This window comes from Clarias gariepinus, chromosome 26 (assembly GCF_024256425.1).
Source record: "Clarias gariepinus isolate MV-2021 ecotype Netherlands chromosome 26, CGAR_prim_01v2, whole genome shotgun sequence".
NCBI classification, from domain to species: domain Eukaryota; kingdom Metazoa; phylum Chordata; class Actinopteri; order Siluriformes; family Clariidae; genus Clarias; species Clarias gariepinus.
Window position 1 is genome coordinate 20,327,819 of NC_071125.1, and position 19,029 is coordinate 20,346,847.

Below are 19,029 nucleotides of genomic sequence, written 5' to 3' on the forward strand. Positions count from 1 at the left end.
CACTTTTTTATTCTGAAAATGACTTCAAGCCATTAAACCACCTTGTTTCAAAGACAAACTAATCAGTTTTTTTTTTTTTTTTCAAGTCAAAGAAACGAAACCAAGAACATCTTTTACCGGCTGAGCTGCCAGCCAAAGCCTTACTGCTTGAGAAGATCAGCATGGCCTGCTGGAGATAAACCACACAAAGCTTTAAATTTCATTAGCAGGACTTTGTGTTCAGTTTAGCAATGAATCACTGTGCTGATAAAGTCTTTCCCCCAACCAGTCTTAATCTAATCCAAGCACTAAGCAAAGCAGCTGAGGGTTAAGTTCTTTGCTTGAGGGACAAAAAGCGTGGGATAGTCTAGGGAATTAAACCCATAAGCTTTCAACTATAAACAATACAGAGGACAGTGTAAGATGTGATTAAACATTTAATAACAGTAAAAAAAAAAAAAAAAAACTTGGCACAGAAATTATAATACATACTGTAGAATATACCCATAATGCAGTTTTATTAGGAAGCATAGGCATAATGTAATAAAATTTCCCAGTTTTAACTAACAAATAGTAGTAAAAAATAGCCTTTAAAAAAGTGTTAGCAGCACTGTGTTTTTTTTTTTTTTGCGGACGTTTAGGGTTTTTGGACAGAACATGAACAGATCGTGAACAGAGCGTGCTCGCCAAGTGAACCCGACCCCTAATGCCAGTCTAAACATTTGTGTTCTGGTTGTTTCTTATTTCAGCAAGACTCCATAAAGTGGGTGTATAACAGCAGTGAGAGTGCCCAAGAGGACCATCAGAAGGCCAGCCAGAAACCTGGTGCTGAGGAGAACGGGGAGGTGTTTGAGTGTAAAGTGGAAGGTAGTTCCAAATGCCCCATACACACACACACACACACACACACACACACACACACACACAAGGTCTCAGTGCCATTTCCATCATCATGATGTTCACTGCAGCTGTCTGCTTGTCTCTAGCGGTGCAGTGAATCTCTCCTCAGTAGTCACACCTGCTACTCATTAAAGGCGAAAACATTTCAATCATTCACCTCAGTGAAGACGAATTGATTCTGAAATTCAAAATATGGCCAGGAATTTGGACTGTCAATCAGTTTAATGAGTTACTTGTTTATTTATTTATTTTTTTTTTTGTTTGAGTTGTGATTTATGAATAAGATACATTAAGATTTAAGATTCACAAAAAAAAACCCGAATATTAAATCTTCCCACAGATGTACTGTACTGCACCAGATGGTTCTAAAATGATAAACTGTTTTTAAAAATGGACTTTTATACCAACTTCTCCAGGGTTTTTTTTGTATTGGCTGGCATTTAAACAAGCTAATTAGATTCCCCCTCTAATGCGACCTCAATTTGGAAGCTCCTCCCAGCTCTGCTAAGCTCTGCTGGTGGGGCGTGGCTCAGGAGGAGCTCATTTGCATAGACACTGAAACGGCGCATTTGAGAGAGGAGTGAAACAGAGGGAGTTTAAGGGATGAAAAAAAATGCGTTATCAGAGAGGTATTTGATCTGAAGCATTACCACAGACTTTTGGAGATCTCAGGGAGAATATATAACACAGGGAGTCCTCTGTTACACTGTATAATCAGTGAAAGTAATAGTTAAATAACATTGAATGAATTATTAGATTCCAAACTTTTGAACAGGAACGTATATGCACAAATCCATTGCTTAATTGCTATGTGTGCTTTAGCACAGATGTTCCTCATCAAATACGTAACTCATTTGAGAAGCTGTTCTTTGAGGTAAAGATCTTCAATATGTAAAGAATAAAAATCAACGAGGCATGTGACTACAGGAATACAATAAGTGATGGGGTTGATAATTTTCCCTTAAGAGCGCTTCATGAAGTGCTTTATTCCCCTTATACCGCATTACTTCGGCAATAGTGTTACATTTAAAGGGAACCGATTATGCAAAATTCACTTTTAAGTTCTTTTTAGTAATTTCCTTTATACTGCCAATTTAAACAAGTCAATTAGATTTTCTACTGTGACCTCATATAAAAAGAGCCCCTCCCCCGTTCTGCTGTTCTCTGGAGGTACCTGACCCAGCTTTAGCTCATTTACATAAATACTAAAACGTTGCATCTGAAGGAGGAGTAAAAATAAATTATCTGAGAGTTTTTTTTTCAGCTGGAGCTTTAACATACACATTGGTGGAGCTCTGACGTTACTTGTTAAAGAAATGGTTAAATATGGGACCTTTAAAGTTATTGTTATGTAGCATCATAATAATAGAACAAAAAACGTTTACAATGCGCTAACACTGAAGACTTAAAAATTGCAAAAGCTTTACTTTACTTTTACAGTCATTTTTTTTTTTTATAATAATATGTTTTGGAATGTATTTATAATAAATATTTACCAGTGAAGGCTGAGTGAAATAGTGAATGTCGCTAATAGAATGTTAACATTTTATAATTCATTTATAATTAATTCATAAATTGAATAGACCAATCAGGATCAAGAAACGGGCTAGAATAATATTTATTAATTGACTTATTACCTTCACCGTCATAAAGGCTTTACACTGCTACAGTACCTGACATGTCCAGTTTCTTTGTTAACTCTGCTACACTCTACTGTACTGGTGTAAATAAAACTAGAAAGCAGCTTCTACAGCTTCTGCATCACACAAAATCTGCAGTATTTGACCTTGCTGTTGGTGTGTATGTGTGCGTTCTGCAGAGGTCATGGACAAGTTTAATACCATCGCTTTGATAGATGGAAAGAAAGATCATGTAAGTCTGACGGTGGATAACGTGCACCTGGAGTACGGCGTGGCTTACGAGTACGACAGCACGGCCGGGATCAAGTGTCATGTGCTGGAGAAGATGGTGGAGCCGAAAGGCTTCTTCAGCCTCACAGCGAAGGTACGGAGTGCTCACTGCTTTCTTATGGTACAAGGACACTGTGGACATTTTAAAATACGTGATTACAGAAAACATCAAAAAAAAAGGAAACATCAGGTGACTAGCAGGTAGTGTTGCCAGATTGGGATTTTAACCCTCCTTCTTTTTGCGTTCCAGGAAATTTGGCTTTTTGGAAAATTTGGAATTCTGGTAAATTAGCTACCATGTTGGTCAGGATAACTGTTTGGTGATTATTGACCAATAGCAATTATTAGTTAACACCTGATGTTTTATGCATTTCAAATACGCATTTTACATTATATTATATTTTAACATAATATTCAATTCAATTCTATAAAATTGTATTTGTATAGCGCTTTTAACAATTGTCATTGTCACAAAGCAGCTTTACACAATCAAAATAATTATTTAAGTTTTTAAGTTGTCCCTGATCGGCAAGCCGAGGGCAATAGTGGCAAGGAAAAACTCCCTGAGATAGCAATGTGAGGAAACCTTGAGAGGAACCAGACTCAACAGGGAACCCATCATCATTTGGGTGGAACAGAGAGCAGGAATTGATCTGCATTCCTACTGTGTGTTAGGTGACAGGCAGTTCAGTTACAACAGTTGATGTTAATTGATGTTAATATTGAGTCCAGGTAGTTATTGGAGACTCAGGTGGACTTATAGGAAATTCCAGTCCTGAACTATCGAGCGACTGCAGCCAAGTCCTCAGAGAAACAGCTGTCAACACCAGTCGAGGCCAGAACTGTCTTCATGGTGGAGTGAAACCGTCCCCAGAGACCAGACGCATCCCAAAGAGACACACAGGGCATCCATGTGACGAGATGATTTCTGTATTTCTGATACAGCTATCGGTCTTACAATACACGTAAAGAACTAAACTCTTTTAGAAAAAAACAAACAAATATATTGTATCTGCATATCCCATTCGCATGTTTGTTAAAACCTTTTTAAGAAATATGCTGTTTTGACACTAACAGTTTCTGTTATTACCATATTTTCTCAACTCTCGTGATGTCGACTCATTTAGTATTCTGCTTTATGTCTGTATATGTATCATCATCGCTGCTGCTTCTAGTCAATTTCTTGGCAGTTCTCCATTTTTGGACTCGGTTTTGGAAATTGTCCTTGGCTTCGCAAAGTCGCAGACAGGTGTGGGAAATCATACAAGTGCATTCTTTAATAACGACGCAGGGGTTTTGGCAGATGTTTTTTTTTGGAAGACAGGAAGCGAGCTGAGGTGTCTGCTTGAATTGGGAGTGTTTTTCAGGATTCAAACTGGCGAAAACACACACCACAGCAAACGTGACTAAACAGCAAAAGGCATCCATGAAACATTAATTAGGCTATTCGTTTATGCTGTCTGCAGTGTTGTAGTCTTTGTGATTGTGTGTACATGGAAAAAAAAAAACGAAGGTTTATATAAAGGTTGTTTAAAGATTTATTAGTCTCAATCAAGTGGAATCAACTCAAGGATTTAGGATTTTATATATTTTTTGGGACAGTTCTTGCTGTCGGTCTGAATGTTCTTCAAAAGAATGAGGATATGGCTTGTTTTTGGTCAGTGTGACATTGGTATCCTGAGAATGTAGGATTTGTCCTAGTGGACAAAATGTCAGGAATACCAACGAGTCATGTTTTGGCCCACTGAGCAACCTTATACGAAAAAAAATCTCCAAGACATGCTTGATATTGGCATAAGTAAGCCTTCAGTAGAATAAATCTGTATTAAATACTGTATGTATACACTAATGAAACTGAAACCATGGGCTAGGGCTGTAGTCAAACCAAATTAAATCCAAGACATATCCAAGACCAGGACTAGAATAAATCAAGTCAAGACCAAGGCACGACCATATCCAAAGAAAAGTGACACCGTAAACTATGAATTTCTTTTCACTGCCAAGCCTTGACTTTATTCTTTACTTGGCTTCATTCCTGCATTTGTCCTGTGTTTATGACTTTTTTTTTTGTATCTCAAAGCTCTCAACGTCTCAAAGTTTTTTCTATAAGTTCGAATAAGTATAAGTGCAAATGGCAATCGGTTCTAAATAAATAAATAAATAAATAAATAAATCCCAAGTCAATACAGCTTTATTACATACTGTACATATTATTATATTACCTATTATTTTACCAGTGCTGTGAAATATGTATTTAAAAGATATAGTGTTTTTTTGGCATATTTATCACACTAAAATGATTGAGATCAAACAAATTTTAATATTACTCAAAGATAACCTGATTAAATACAAAAAGCAGTTTTTAAATGATGATTTCATTAAATAAGGGGAAAAAATAATTATTATTTTTTGGACAGCTGAGTTAAATTCCCCTTGCCATACACAGGTCTGATTACTGCCAGAAGTGTTGAATCAAGAAATCATTTAAATAGAACCTGTCTGACAAAGTAAAGCATGATCTAAAAGCTAAGCTGTGTCCAAACCTACCTGGCCCTATGTGAAAAAGTAATTGCCCCCTAAACCTAATAACTGGTTGTGCCAACCTAGGCATCAACAACAGCAATCATGCGTTTGTGAGTCTTTCATGTCGTGAATACTTTTACACAGCACTGTTCATAAAGAGTACAGTAAGTCAATTTTCAGACAATGGTCTGATGCTTGTGCAGCATGATAAAAAAAAAAACAAGCTATTTTTGTTTTAATCTCTGAGACATCCTTTTTTTGTTTGCATTAAACGGTTTACATGATACTACTGTACATTTGTAGTAAGCTCATAGCTCGAGGCCAATATGAGACACCAAATCTGCCCAGTTACTGTACATGGTGTTAATTTCATTTGTCGCTTACCCAAGTGAGATTCCACTGGAAATCCTTATAAATAAATTAATTTATTAAATTATATCTAAAACAGAAAGTGCATATGTAGAGAGTATTTAACAAGCTGGGGACATGAGAGCCAGAGCCAGTTACCCAGAGGTGCTGAGTAATGTTGTTCAGTAACACCTTTGCTCCTTTTGTGGTGGCTTTTTTCCCTGCATCTTATAATGTTATAATAAATTTGTGCTGAGTTGACTTATAAAATGCTAAGGAAATGATGACAGTAATAAAATATATCCCTTCCTTGCCTTTTTGCCGACATTTGCCTGGGAAAAAAAACAAATATTTCCTGGTTTTTATTTGCGTGTGTGTGTGTGTGTGTGTGTGTGTGTGTGTGTGTGTTTGTATAAACTGTATATGAGTTCACATTATAGATGTCTTTGTTCTCTGACTGTTTTCTTTCTCTCTCTTCCTCTTCAGATCTTAGAGGCCTTGGCTCGGAATGACGAGCAGCTGGTGCAGACGTGCAGCCGGATTAACTCTAGCACGGAGATTGTCCCAGAAGAGCTTCAGCTTGGGTTCAGTTCAATGTGTGCCGAGAGACTTGAGCACATTAACCGACGAATCACCAACTACAGGAAGGTACTAGGAGTTCTATCCACAAGATAGATCATTGCCTTAAATTCTTTCATGCATGATTATTTTATATTTTGCTTTCAAAGATCTAGACTTTCTTGTAGGAATGTTTTGTGTTTGTTATGCCTCACATTGACTTATTAATCATTCAGCATAAACCAATGCAATTTATCACATGAACCAGTGAGAAACAGGTGTAGATGATGACAGATGATCAGGCCGGTGATTAGTATACCGGTGATGCCGAATGCTGAGTGGTTGGAACAGACGAGAGGGGAAATGAGGTCGCTGTTGAGGTTGTTACATAAACAATCAATTTTTATTTTGGATTGTACTTTTTACTGCACGTTGTAGCCTGGTGCAGTAAAAAATGTGTGGGTCAAGACCTTTTCACATTATTGTACATTTAAAAATCAGATTCTCTAGATTTTTCTGTCCCTAAAGATGCTTGAAAAATTAATTCTGATTCAATATAAATGGCAAATAACAAAAACTTTCAATATTAAACACATGCTACGTGATTAAACGATAGAGCGGTTTACAGAGGTAATGCTAATCACTCAATTATGTATAATAATCGCAAATGTAGTGAAGTAGAAAGTACAGATATTTCTTGTAGGATGTAGTGGAAAAAAAGTAAAAAGTATCCACTAATAATCCTATTTAATTAAAGTATACATATGCAGAAACTGTATGTTAGTACAGTAAAAGGGTAAATGTGCTTTTTTGTATAAAAAGAAATAAGTTATGAATAACATTTGGGACATACTGTTTTTTTTTCTCATGTTGAAAAAATAAAAGTTTTGCCTCTGACTATTACAAACGCTGACACTGGACACTCCTTCAAAGATTTTTGCCATATTTATAATTAGACACATAAATTCTTTAACAACTATGTTCTACCAAGGCTACATTAAAGTAGAACTTATTGCGTTTATATGATAAAAAATAATAAGACAATGAAAAAAGTGATCTGAAGCTGTGACCATATGCGGAATCAAAAGAATTGATGTCAAAAGTCAAAATGTCAGCTACTGTAGTGTTCACTACACCATACTCCCTTCCTGCACTAACCTGCCTGTGCTGTTCCTGAACTACAGCAGAGGCCGATTCTCTCAGGTTAAAGAGAAAAGCATTTCATGAAAACAAAAACCCTGATTTTGTATTTCAGAAGATGATATGTGTTGGACTGTGTTCTTTACCTTTCCTTCTTCTGCAAATCACTTGTTGTAAGTAAAGACCTAATGTCCTGTCACTTTACATCATTTCCCTCCGGCAACATTCTGGGAGGCCCCCTTTTCGTTAAAGCCGGTTGATGAAGCAGGAAGTTAAGCGTCAGGGTCATAGTTCATTTGCTGCTTATAAAATTGTAATAAGAACTTTACACCATTTTGACCTGAGGAGAATATCAGGAAATATAAAAGAAATAGATAAAAGAATAAATCAGACACCAAAAAAAAAAAAAAAATTAAATGGCTAGTCTGTTTCACACACACACACACACACACACACACACACACACACACACACACACACACACACACACACCCACACACACACACCTGCCATCTCGATTCGATTTAAAGTCAAGTACATTTTAAAATGGTTAGTGGAATGTAGCATTGCTTTTATTCAATGTGAGTGTATATAAAAAAAAAAACGTCTTTTAAAAATTTCAATAATTTTAGCCTCATAAAAGTTTTATAGCTTCCACAGAAGTAGACATCAAAGGGAGAGTAAGTAGTATACAGTATTAGACTGGAATCAGGCAAGAGTTATTGCATCATAAAATGTAGGACCCAATCACATTCCTGTATGCAAATGAGGGCCCTTTTGCAGCACAATTTTTTATTTTTTTTAATCAGGAAAATATCAACCCTCTGTAACACTCTAACATCTGACTGTTACAAATGCTGACACTAGAAACTCCTTTAAAACTTTGCCCTATCAATAGTTAGACACATGTCTAAATTGGACATGTCTGTAAATTGGATATATAACAGAATTTATTCAACAACTCTGTTCTATTAAGACTAAATTAAATGGAAAGTTATTCCAAATGATACAGTAATAAACAATAGAATCATATAAGAAAAGGAAATGAACTGATCTGAAGCTGTCACCATATAAGGAATGACTAGAATTGATTCCTTCCAAGAATCGTGTCAGCATTTATTTGTGTGCACTTATTATTCAGTACAGTCTTTAAAGTATTTTTTTTCCCTTTCCGATTACGTTATCTGTACTATGACTGGGATCGAGCTTCACTAGAAACAACTTACAGTCCCACACGACCACGCCACGTGCGCCAACCCACGAGCCCTACGGCGTTGCTATTCATAAAGTTCAAAGCGATGTTTCTAGTGCATTTTGGATCTGGTTTTGCTTACACAGATCTCTGAATTCGCAAAATATGCAGCTCATCTGCGAGTCATTTCCTCGAACCGAGCGTATTCCAGATCCAGTCTGGTGTTGACGAGTAATCACAGAAATGAAGGAAACTCCAGGCGTGACAGGTTGAGATGTGTCGAGATGAAATTCTCATCTACAACCTGATGATTAAAGGCGTCTTAAGCAACCCTGATTTTATTTTTGGTATTTTCTCAACGCTCAACTGCGAGATGGAAAACGAATGGCGTAAGTGCAGGAAATGTCTGCGCTGATTAATCGCTGAGTTGTACTTGTGTGGTGTTTGTTTGAAGGCGTTATTTTGGCACCGAGTTGATTATCTATTATGTTGTAGCAGGTAAACGAGTGTGTAGTCACCAGCTGGAGTGCTGGTGATGGATGAGGCATGCACAGAAAGCATTCCCTTCATTGTGTTCTGAATTCACATTAGCACAAATATCACTCAAGCAATGGCTGAGAGGTTTTAAAAGTGTTCAAAATCCAGTAGTGCAAAACGGCTGCTAACTACTAAGTTCTGATTAAGCAAAATTAGCTAGCAAAACCTCTGGCAAACTAGCTAATTAGCTAGTTCAATGCATGAGAAAAACAGCCACTAGGTCGTGTGGCATCGTGTTTTCAACTCCTTGGACAATGTTTCGTCTACGAGGTCTGATGTTTAGTCTTCTCACTGAACATAAAATACTCTATCTTTTTTTTAAAATATATTTAATAGCATCAAATCGCCAAATCTCGCTGCAAATATTACTAGCTTTGGCAATATAACTTTATTATTTACAATTAGGTTGATTCTGATGTATTTTCTTTCCAAGTTGTTATGCTAAATGATATCTCTATGCTAGACTTTTTTTTTCTCAAGCAACCATTATTCAACCATCACCCAGATCGTGCTTTAGTCCATGTGTGTAGTGCAGCAGGTGGTGGGATGCAGGTTCTTTTTTGTTTTATTTCTGGTTGTACATAGAAAACTATGAATAATAATTAAAAAAAATCTGTCCAGGATACTTTACGCATTTGGCGACCCCTAAAATATTAACACTAACGCAATTTCTGCTTTCAGTTTTCACGAGTACTGAAAAACAGAGCCTGGCCTACGTTTAAGCAAGCCAAGACCAAGGTGTCGCCTCTTCACAGTAGCGATTTCTGCCCAACGAATTGCCACATTAACGTGATGGAGGTATCCTATCCCAAGACCACAACGTCTCTTGGAAGTGCTTTCGGTGTACAGTTGGACAACAGGAAGAATTCCATGCAGGAGAAAGGGAACCACGGTGCAGAGCAGGGTGAGACAGGAAACACTCGTGTTTGGGATGGGCGAAAGTATTGAAACATGAGATTCAATGTTTTGATGCCATACTCTCTCTCTCTCTCTCTCTTTTTTTTTATCAATGACAATCAAGATAATAGGTAGAAGTTGTTATTTTATGCAATAAATGCCTATGCAACAATCAATATTTAGTATTTTATTCTACAAAAACAGCTGGATACAGCTGGGCATAAAGTCAAAAAAGCGTCTGCTCAGTCAAAGCCCTCTGAAAATCATGTATGGAAATTTGCCACCAAAGTTTCAAATCGCTTGGGAATTCCTCAGTTTTAGTCCCGAAAGTAAACACATTCGCCACATATTCGTTCCGTTCTTTAACTAAACCAGCTGATTCTCCCGGTATCAAAACTAATTATCGACATCACCGAATTTGATTATATGCATGTTAAATAAACAATTATACAATTTAAGAATAAATTGAAAATTTAATGTGTGTGATCTCAGGCAAGCTGAACCCCATGGTGCACGTGCAGCACTGCATCACCAGCATGGCTGCTCCATCGGGACACAGTCTGGGCCGAACAGAGGGACACGGGCTGCGCTTCCTGCTGCGAGAGGATGACCTGCTTACTGTCGACGCTTATCACAAGCTGCTCACCAAACTGAGCACGGCAATGAAGGAGATGGAGTGCTACGCTGCACAGATTCACGAGTATGTATTGTCTTGTGTTAGGAGATATAAAAAGTATACACACCCATATGAAAGTAATTAATGAAATAAAGTTTTTGTAACACTTGAAGTTTAGTTGATATATCACATGAAGAATAGAAAGAAAACTCATTAAAAAACATATTTAGTGGTGTGTAGCGTTGATTAATAATTAATCAATTAATAAGGTTATAAGGAAATAAGGTTATTGTAAAAATGTGTAAATGTTCTCATGTACAGGATATGACAGAACTAATGATAAAACAGATCTTGCATCTGTGTTAAAGTTCGGCCAAAAAATATAATGTGCACAGATTAGCTTTTCAGCCTCGATGACTTTTCTTTTCAGCTCTAACCATAACTACTGTATACAAGCAGACCTATTATTTACATGTAAACAATTATGTTGCTCTGCAGACTTTTTCCCCATGCCCTATTTTTATTACAATTCTCATTCAATACCTTTTGCCCTTATATATAAGCAAAATAACTACGCTATATACCTGTAAAAAAATTGCAAAACTGGCAGAACACAAACTCACTGATCCGACATCTTAGCCCTACTTAGGCTCTTTCTAAAAACACTGACTTCTGTTATTTTACCTCGTATTGTGGGAAGATAACCACTGACTGAAATTGTGACATATAATGCAATCGCAATGCATCTAGCTGAACATATCCTGTAGGCAGTTCCAACACCAGGGTAATTAAATCACACTCTCATCGCTGTCAGCTCTTAGTAAATTCTGCAATTCGGTGGCCCTAATTATTACTGTTCCCTGCATTAACACGGACTTGCGGTGTATAGCTCTCACTCATGAAAACCTCATTAGCTCGACTCACATCGCTGCATTGTTATTCATTCATGACTTGCTAATGCCGCAGACTGCTTTTAGTACCTGTTCCTCTAATAACTGGAACATTTTCAACATTCTATTAGAGTGGACATGGAAGCGTGTGTGCTTGTAATGGAGAAAATTAATTCAGGCAGATGGATATTAGTGTACTGAGGTCAAGGCTGATTCAGTCAGGATTAATTTAACCCTTAAACATCTCAGTATGGGCCTCTTCCAAATGGTTTAGATGTCACTTCATGGTAAAAGTATCAATATTTTTGCAAATAAAAATATCACATAAAGTGCAAATAAACCTTTTTGTGCAGTGGATATCAGATGTAATTTATTTCTCGAGGTATATTACGAGGCTCATGACATCTAATGAATTTGTTAGGTATAGCGAATGTTGACCGATTGGTAGATTTAATCAGGTTTAAATTGAAGACATCTTTCAAGTTGAGTGTTTTTTTTTTTTTTTTTCAGTTTATGCCGGCTGTAACAAAGTCTATGGAGAGATATTTGCACTGATCTTAGGCTCATTTTTGAAGTGGTGAATTAGTTTTGATGGACATGATTTTAACTAGAAATAGTATAAAGTTAAATTATTATTATTATTATTTTTTTTTTTACAAAATTGACATTGCGGTTTCAAATTGGACCTAAAAATTATCAAACTGTGGTTTGGCACTGAGGAGACCCAGACGAAACATTTTGATAGAAGTCTTTTGGGGTGCATGAAAAATAAATCAGAAAAATAGGAATATGGGAAACATCGTTGGTCAGATTCCTTAGAAATAGAAGTAAGTATTGGGATTAGGCTGCTTTTGCGATTTTTTTTTTTTTTTTACAAATAATTTTTTAAAGTAGAGCTTTTGTATGCTCTAGTATTTGGAAATCGCAAGTTGAATCTCATCTGTATCTGGGAGTCAGATGGAACAAAATTGCCCCTGCTCATGCATGTAAAAATGTGCAGATTGCGCTCCCCTGCCAATGTTTCCTGTGTGAGCCTTACAGGTACAGTGAATTGGCCATGACTAAATTAGGGAGAGAGTCAAGGGAAAAAACTAATAAAGTTAACAGAGGATGGTGCAAAGAACAAAAAACATCCGGTGAGCAAAGAGAGACCAGAGAAGTTAACAGGAAGGTTACGGTAACTTGTATAATCACTCTTTGGCATCATGCTTAGCAGAAAAGTATTTCAGAATGCACAACATAGCATGAGTGGATTATTATATATATATATATATATATATATATATATATATATATATATATATATATATAGTCAATTTGACAAAATTTCTTTCATTTAAAAAACTTCTCTTGAATATTAATATGGCTGTTTAATCAGGACTGTGTGTGTGTTTGTTTACTGTATTTCTTGCCGTACATGTGCAGTGATACTTCCTGACTCAGTCATGCTGTCGATTGCTTTGTTGTTTACCAGCATATTAATGTTGAACAGGAAATAGGACACTATAAAGTCAGCCTGTGCGCTTTCAAAAACAAATGACAGCAAGAAGAATAAGACAGAACTATAAATGTCACTTCGGCCAAACTCATTCACAGCAGGGTCACTGACCGTCCAAACAAGCTTAATGAAAACGTTTCCGTTCCCCTTTCCCCCTCTTCCAGTCCTCATTAGAAGTGCTGGTAAAGTTGTACGTTCGTGTTGTGTACGTTTTTGCATTGATGGCAGTTAAAGTGTGTGTTAAGCTGAAGATCAGTGCGATGGTGTGAGGACCAGTGAGGGGTTAATGACTTTCCTAGCAGTAATGAGTAGCTCTAGGCTGCTTACTCCATCAGTGTATCTGCCGCTGCTCTAAATTAAAATGGCTATCGACCTCCGCTGGATACAGAATCCATCGCCAAATGAACTGCTCAGAAAATCTGAGTGAATGGCCGCTCGATGTGAATGATTTAGTGATTTAAAGGCATGGGGGCTCTCGCTCTTTTTTCTTATCTCGGCCTGTTCCTTAGTGACAAAAGGGGATTTGTACATGAAGACACTTCTCAGCCTTTTATATAAATGCTTTCTGACAATTCCTGTGGGACGGGATTAACAACATGGACATCTGAACTTTTGAACTTTTGTATCTGACCTTGGAATGAAGTGCATACGGTTGACGTAATGTGTATACGCAGTTCCTTTCCTGACCCTACATTTCTAAAAAATGTGTCCTGACAAGCATCGAGCTGCAGTTGTTTGTTTATTTATCTGGTTTTAAGCTTTTTGCAGTTCAGCGTTTTTTTTTTTTTTTAGCAATGTACAGTAATTTCTTTATAATTGCATTTAAAGTCTTTAAATCCGTAGATTCTTTTTCTCCTAACCTCTGAGGTGCCGACAGTTCAGAAAGAAATTCTGAAACGTTTGTCATAAAAAAATCAATAATTAAAAACTCATAATGCCATCTAAAAAGATTGAATATGATTTATCTCAAATATTTTATGAATATGTAATACGTGTCAAGAAATACAGAGAAATTTTTCATGAGGCATATAAAGTGAACACCAAAATGTTGCTCATCTACAGGCCTGCGAACATCTGTTCAGTAACAGCAAAAGGAAGGACTGAATCTAGTTCAAAAGAACACAAAATATAGAATCAAACAATCAGTCAAGTAATCATACAATGGAAACTATCAAACAGGCAAAGGAGGAATCAAAGAGTAAAACAAGTAATCAAACAAACAAGCAATTAAACTGTCAAACAAGAAATCAAACAGTGAAACATTTAGACAAGTTTTTAAACAAACAAGCAATAAACAATAGAACAAAGTCAAAACAAACAAGCAAACAGACAGTAAATCAAACAAACATACAAGAAAGCCATTAAAGATAAACAAAAAACTATATAAAATCAAAAAAATAATAAAACTAAAAGTAAAACAAGCTAACAAAAATACTATCAGCCAAAAAAGCAATAAACAGTCTGTAACACCGTCAACATAATAACAACCTACAAATGGAATAAACATTTGCAAATTGTTGCAAAATGTTATAATGTAACATAAGTTTATTTATTATTATGTTTATGGGAAATTCATTATATTTGTGGGATTACTACAGATCAGATTTGTATTACATTTGTGGGCTGATATTAAGTTGGCCGGTACGTAGTCGAAAAAGAAGCTGTCAAACAAACAAAAGCAATCTGACAGAAGAGCGAGCATTCACACAGGTCAACTAGCAAAAACATTGTAAAACCAGTAATCAAACAAACAAATGATCAAATAATAAATCAAAAGGTGAGACAAACAATAAAATATCCAAAAGCACAAATAAGCAATAAAACTAAAAGTAAAACAAGTAAACAATCAAACAAGAAAAATTCAAACAAACAAGCAATCAGATAATTAACCAAACAAACTGTCAAACAACTAATCAAAAAGTAATTTAACAAACAGTTACACAAGTATAAACTTAAACAAGCATTAAAAAAAAACATGCAATTAAACAAGCTGTCGAATAAACAATAGAACAAAGTCAAAAATAAGTAATCTAACAATCAGGAAGTCAAACAGGCAAAACTATCAAATAAGCAATAAAATAATCCCTCAATTAAAATAAACAAAAACCAACAATAACAAAAAAACAAGTAAAACTAACAGTTAAACAAACAAACAGTCAAACAATAGAACCCTCAGTCAAACAAGAATCAGTCAAAGAAACAAACAAACAAACTGTCAAGCATGTAATCAAAAAACAATAAAACATACAATCATACAAGTAGACGTTTAAACAAGCAATTAAACAAGAAAGCAAGCAATCAAGTCAATTGTCAAACAAACAAACAATTACAGTACAGTAGTTCAACCATCACATAAACAGGGAGACAGTCAAACAGTCAACTAGTCGAACAAACAATTATTTTAAACAAACCAACAAACAAATTAAATCCCAGTTTCCAGCCCTTTGTTCGGATCTTTGTTCCAGCATTGTGAGTGTTTTCTCTGCGTCATGGCGTCTCGCCGCGGTCAGGTCAGGGTGGGCGTGGCTCGGACACGTGCTGCCACTCGACGCTACTTGCTCTGACACTTAGGCTCAGTTTGATGAGCCATGACATACAAAGCTCTCAGTCTGAAGAGCTCTTAGCTGGGTGATCTTCAACATGTGTGTCTACACACACACACACACACACACACACACACACACACACACACACACACACATTACAGTTTGTCTCCTGGTCTTCGGTTTGTTGCTTGATGTAATGGAAAATTGTGTTTATGGAACAAGAAAACACTTTAAATGCAGAAATTGAACAAGACGTGACGAGTGGAATGTGTTAGTGTCTGGAAGACTGCACTCACACACACAAGTGTGACTCATTGAAAACAGCACTTCAGCATACACACACACACACACACACACACACATATGCACACAAATAACTGCTGAAATGATTTATGAAAAATACTTAAAGAGCTGGTGAATTCTTGTTGCAGACATGAGCCTGGGGTCGGCTTTGTGAGTGTTTACACAGTTTTGTGTGTGTGTGTGTGTATATGTGTGTGTGTGTGTGTGTGTGTGTGTGTGTGTTATTAATATATTTTGATGACCTCCAGCCTCCTAATGTTGAGGTGCAAAAGTCAAACAGAAACAGATCATAGGTTTAGTTTGGCCACGGGTCTGGTTCTGTACACACTTCATACACACACTCTGAACACACTCGAAACACACACTCTGAACACACACTCTCTAAACACACTATCTGAACAGGCAAAACTGAACAGGCAAAACTTGAGTGTGTAAAGCTCAGCCACTCCTCTGACAGCTGAATCCTTTCACTGCCAAAGTGCAGTCTGTGTCAAGTTGATATCCATTACACGCTAATTACACGCTCCAAACACATTATCTGAACACACACTCCAAACACACTCTCCAAACACACTGTCTGAATTCAAATTCCAAACACACTCTCTGAACACACACTCCAAACACACTATCTGAACACACACTCTTTAAACACACTATCTGAACACACACTCCAAACACACTATCTGAACACACACTCCAAACACACTGTCTGAATTCTTTCGTTTTCTATTTTTCTTTTTTTCAATTTTTCAGGTCTTTATTTCTGTTATTTATTTATTTTTTATCCCAATTTTTTTTTTTTCCTGTTTTCTGTCAGTTGTTTCTTTTTGTTTTATTCTTTCTTTTTTCCTTCAACACTCTTGGACTTGGACTTTTTCTTTTTTTAATTTATTTATTAGATTTTTCACTATTTATTGTAGTTTTTTTGCTTTTTGCATCCTCTTTCTTTCTTTCTTCCATTCTTTCTTAATTTTCTTACAATTTTTTTTCTTACATTTTTATTTTTTTCCTTTTATGTTCCTTCTTTTTCTTTCATCACCTTTACTCTTTTTTCTTTCTTTAATTTATTATATTCTTTCTTGTTTTCTTTATCTTTTACCTTCCATCCTCTTTTTTTTCTTGAAATATGTTAAACAAACAAAGTGAAATGTTTTCTCATTTTGAACACACTAATACACACGCAACAATCATCTCTCTCTCTCGTTCTCTCAGTCTGCTCTCGTCCATCACGCACCCCAGCAGCCCTGAGGCCAAGCCGCCTGAGAGCTTTATCTCGGCTGAAAGCGAGTGTGAGCGAGCTGAGCGGAACGGCAAGCGAGTGTGTTTCAACGTGACGGGGGACGAGCAGGAGGACTCGGGTCACGACACCATCAGCAACCGAGACTCCTACAGGTCTCTCTCTCTCTCTCTCTCTCTCTCTCTCTCTCTCTCTCTCTGGGCTGAACACTGATATGATCTGCTTACAGCTTTAGTGTTAAACTGAGATCAGATGGACTTTACTTAAACCAGGCCGTTGTGTTTGCAGCGACTGTAACAGTAACAGGAACTCCATCGCCTCCTTCACCAGCATCTGCAGCAGCCACTGCAGCTCCTACGTCCACAGTGATGAGATGGACTCAGGTAACACACACACACACACACACATACGCGATTTCCTTTGCCACAGTTATTTGTTATATATGTATAAGTATGTCTGTCCCTCTCTGATCCTCTCTCTCTCTTTCTCTTTTCTCTCTCTCTTTTTTTTTTGGCTTGAGTGTGTGAAGCTCAGCCACTCCTCTGACAGCTGAATCCTTTCACTGCCAAAGTGCAGTCTGTGTCAAGTTGATATCCATTACACGCTAATTGCTAAGCAGCGGCCAAGAAAGAGCGACACTGCTCTCACGCCGCGGCCGTTCTGCTTCGTTAGAGTAATAAAGCCTCCGTCGTCTGTCTCCCTGGCCTAATGAACCCCTTCTCGTTTTCTCTCCGCCTGTGTTTTACACTCACACACAACCACACACACACACACACACACACACACACACACACACACACACACACACACACACACAATCACAGGAGATGAGATGCCGGCCAGCATGTGGATATCTCCTGATAAGCAGAAGAAGCTCCATGGCTTTTTGGAGCATCTGTTCAGCCAGGTGTGTATACTTTGGCACACACACACACACGCACACACACACACACACACATGGACCCTATTTTCTGTGATGGACTTGTACAAAATGGACAATTTGTCAAGATGTATTGAGTTTGTGATACAGTATACAGTATAAGATGTAGTGATTTTGATTGACAGCACAGTCAGTTACAAACAGCTAAAAGTGAGACGCGCTATCCGCCCTCTTCTACATACCCCAACTCAGAGAAGCCTGTGACTGGCTAGTCTAGCTCTGATATGCAAATTAACCGTAGGACATTTTGGATTTTTTTTTTTTTTTCCTTTTTCTTTTGTCTCATAGTTTCTATGGCAGGAAAACACCATGGGCTTCATTTTAATTTATTTATTCATTCATTTACAGTATTTAGGTTTTGACGTCAAACAAACATCTATTCACGCATTTTTGTGCTTTTTTTTTTCATTTCCTTATTTAAAAGTCCACACCTCGCACTTTGCTTCTCTTTATGATCCACATCCATTTTACGCTTGTAAAGATTATAAATCTCCACATCCACCCTCACAAAACCCTCAATGACGATAGAAATCACGTTATCCCTCACGTTATCCCTCACGTCATATCAGAGAATTTTTATTTCCTAGTCACTCTTTGTAACTGAAGTCAATGTACTGTAGCTATTCGGTACAGTAGTAATAACAACCTAGCAACTTACCATGTGCTAGCATGACACTCCTAGTTTTAAATACAAGCTAGCTAACATGTCGCGGAAAGCTAAAAGCAGACAAATTGTCCAAGTCCAATTTTCCTTTTAATGGTTTCTCGCTCAAAATAGATACATAACTGAATCATGATCACGTTCTTCTACATTTAAATAACTAATTATTCAATTTAATCCTATGTCTGCCTTTTAATCAAATCATGGTTAAAGTGTGCTTTTTGAATATTTATTGTAAAAAAAACGGACGAGTCCCCCTGGTGGCCTGGGGTTCTAAGTGACCTGTTAGAGCAGGAAACGGACCTGGTGGTAATGCTGATTAAGAGAAAGTGCTCACTGATGATGACGATGATG

The 19,029-nt window shown here is 37.0% G+C and overlaps 1 protein-coding gene across 1 annotated transcript in view; it reads left to right on the forward strand.

Moving 5' to 3' along the window:
* Window positions 1-19,029, forward strand: part of prex2 (phosphatidylinositol-3,4,5-trisphosphate-dependent Rac exchange factor 2) — a 116,171-nt gene that overhangs the window by 65,138 nt on the left and 32,004 nt on the right. Inside the window, exons 21-28 of the mRNA XM_053487902.1 lie at window positions 729-846; window positions 2,699-2,883; window positions 6,147-6,308; window positions 9,769-9,991; window positions 10,477-10,684; window positions 17,050-17,229; window positions 17,363-17,457; window positions 17,899-17,981. Coding sequence (XP_053343877.1) covers window positions 729-846; window positions 2,699-2,883; window positions 6,147-6,308; window positions 9,769-9,991; window positions 10,477-10,684; window positions 17,050-17,229; window positions 17,363-17,457; window positions 17,899-17,981 — 1,254 coding nt within the window. The remainder of the gene's footprint in view (window positions 1-728; window positions 847-2,698; window positions 2,884-6,146; window positions 6,309-9,768; window positions 9,992-10,476; window positions 10,685-17,049; window positions 17,230-17,362; window positions 17,458-17,898; window positions 17,982-19,029) is intronic.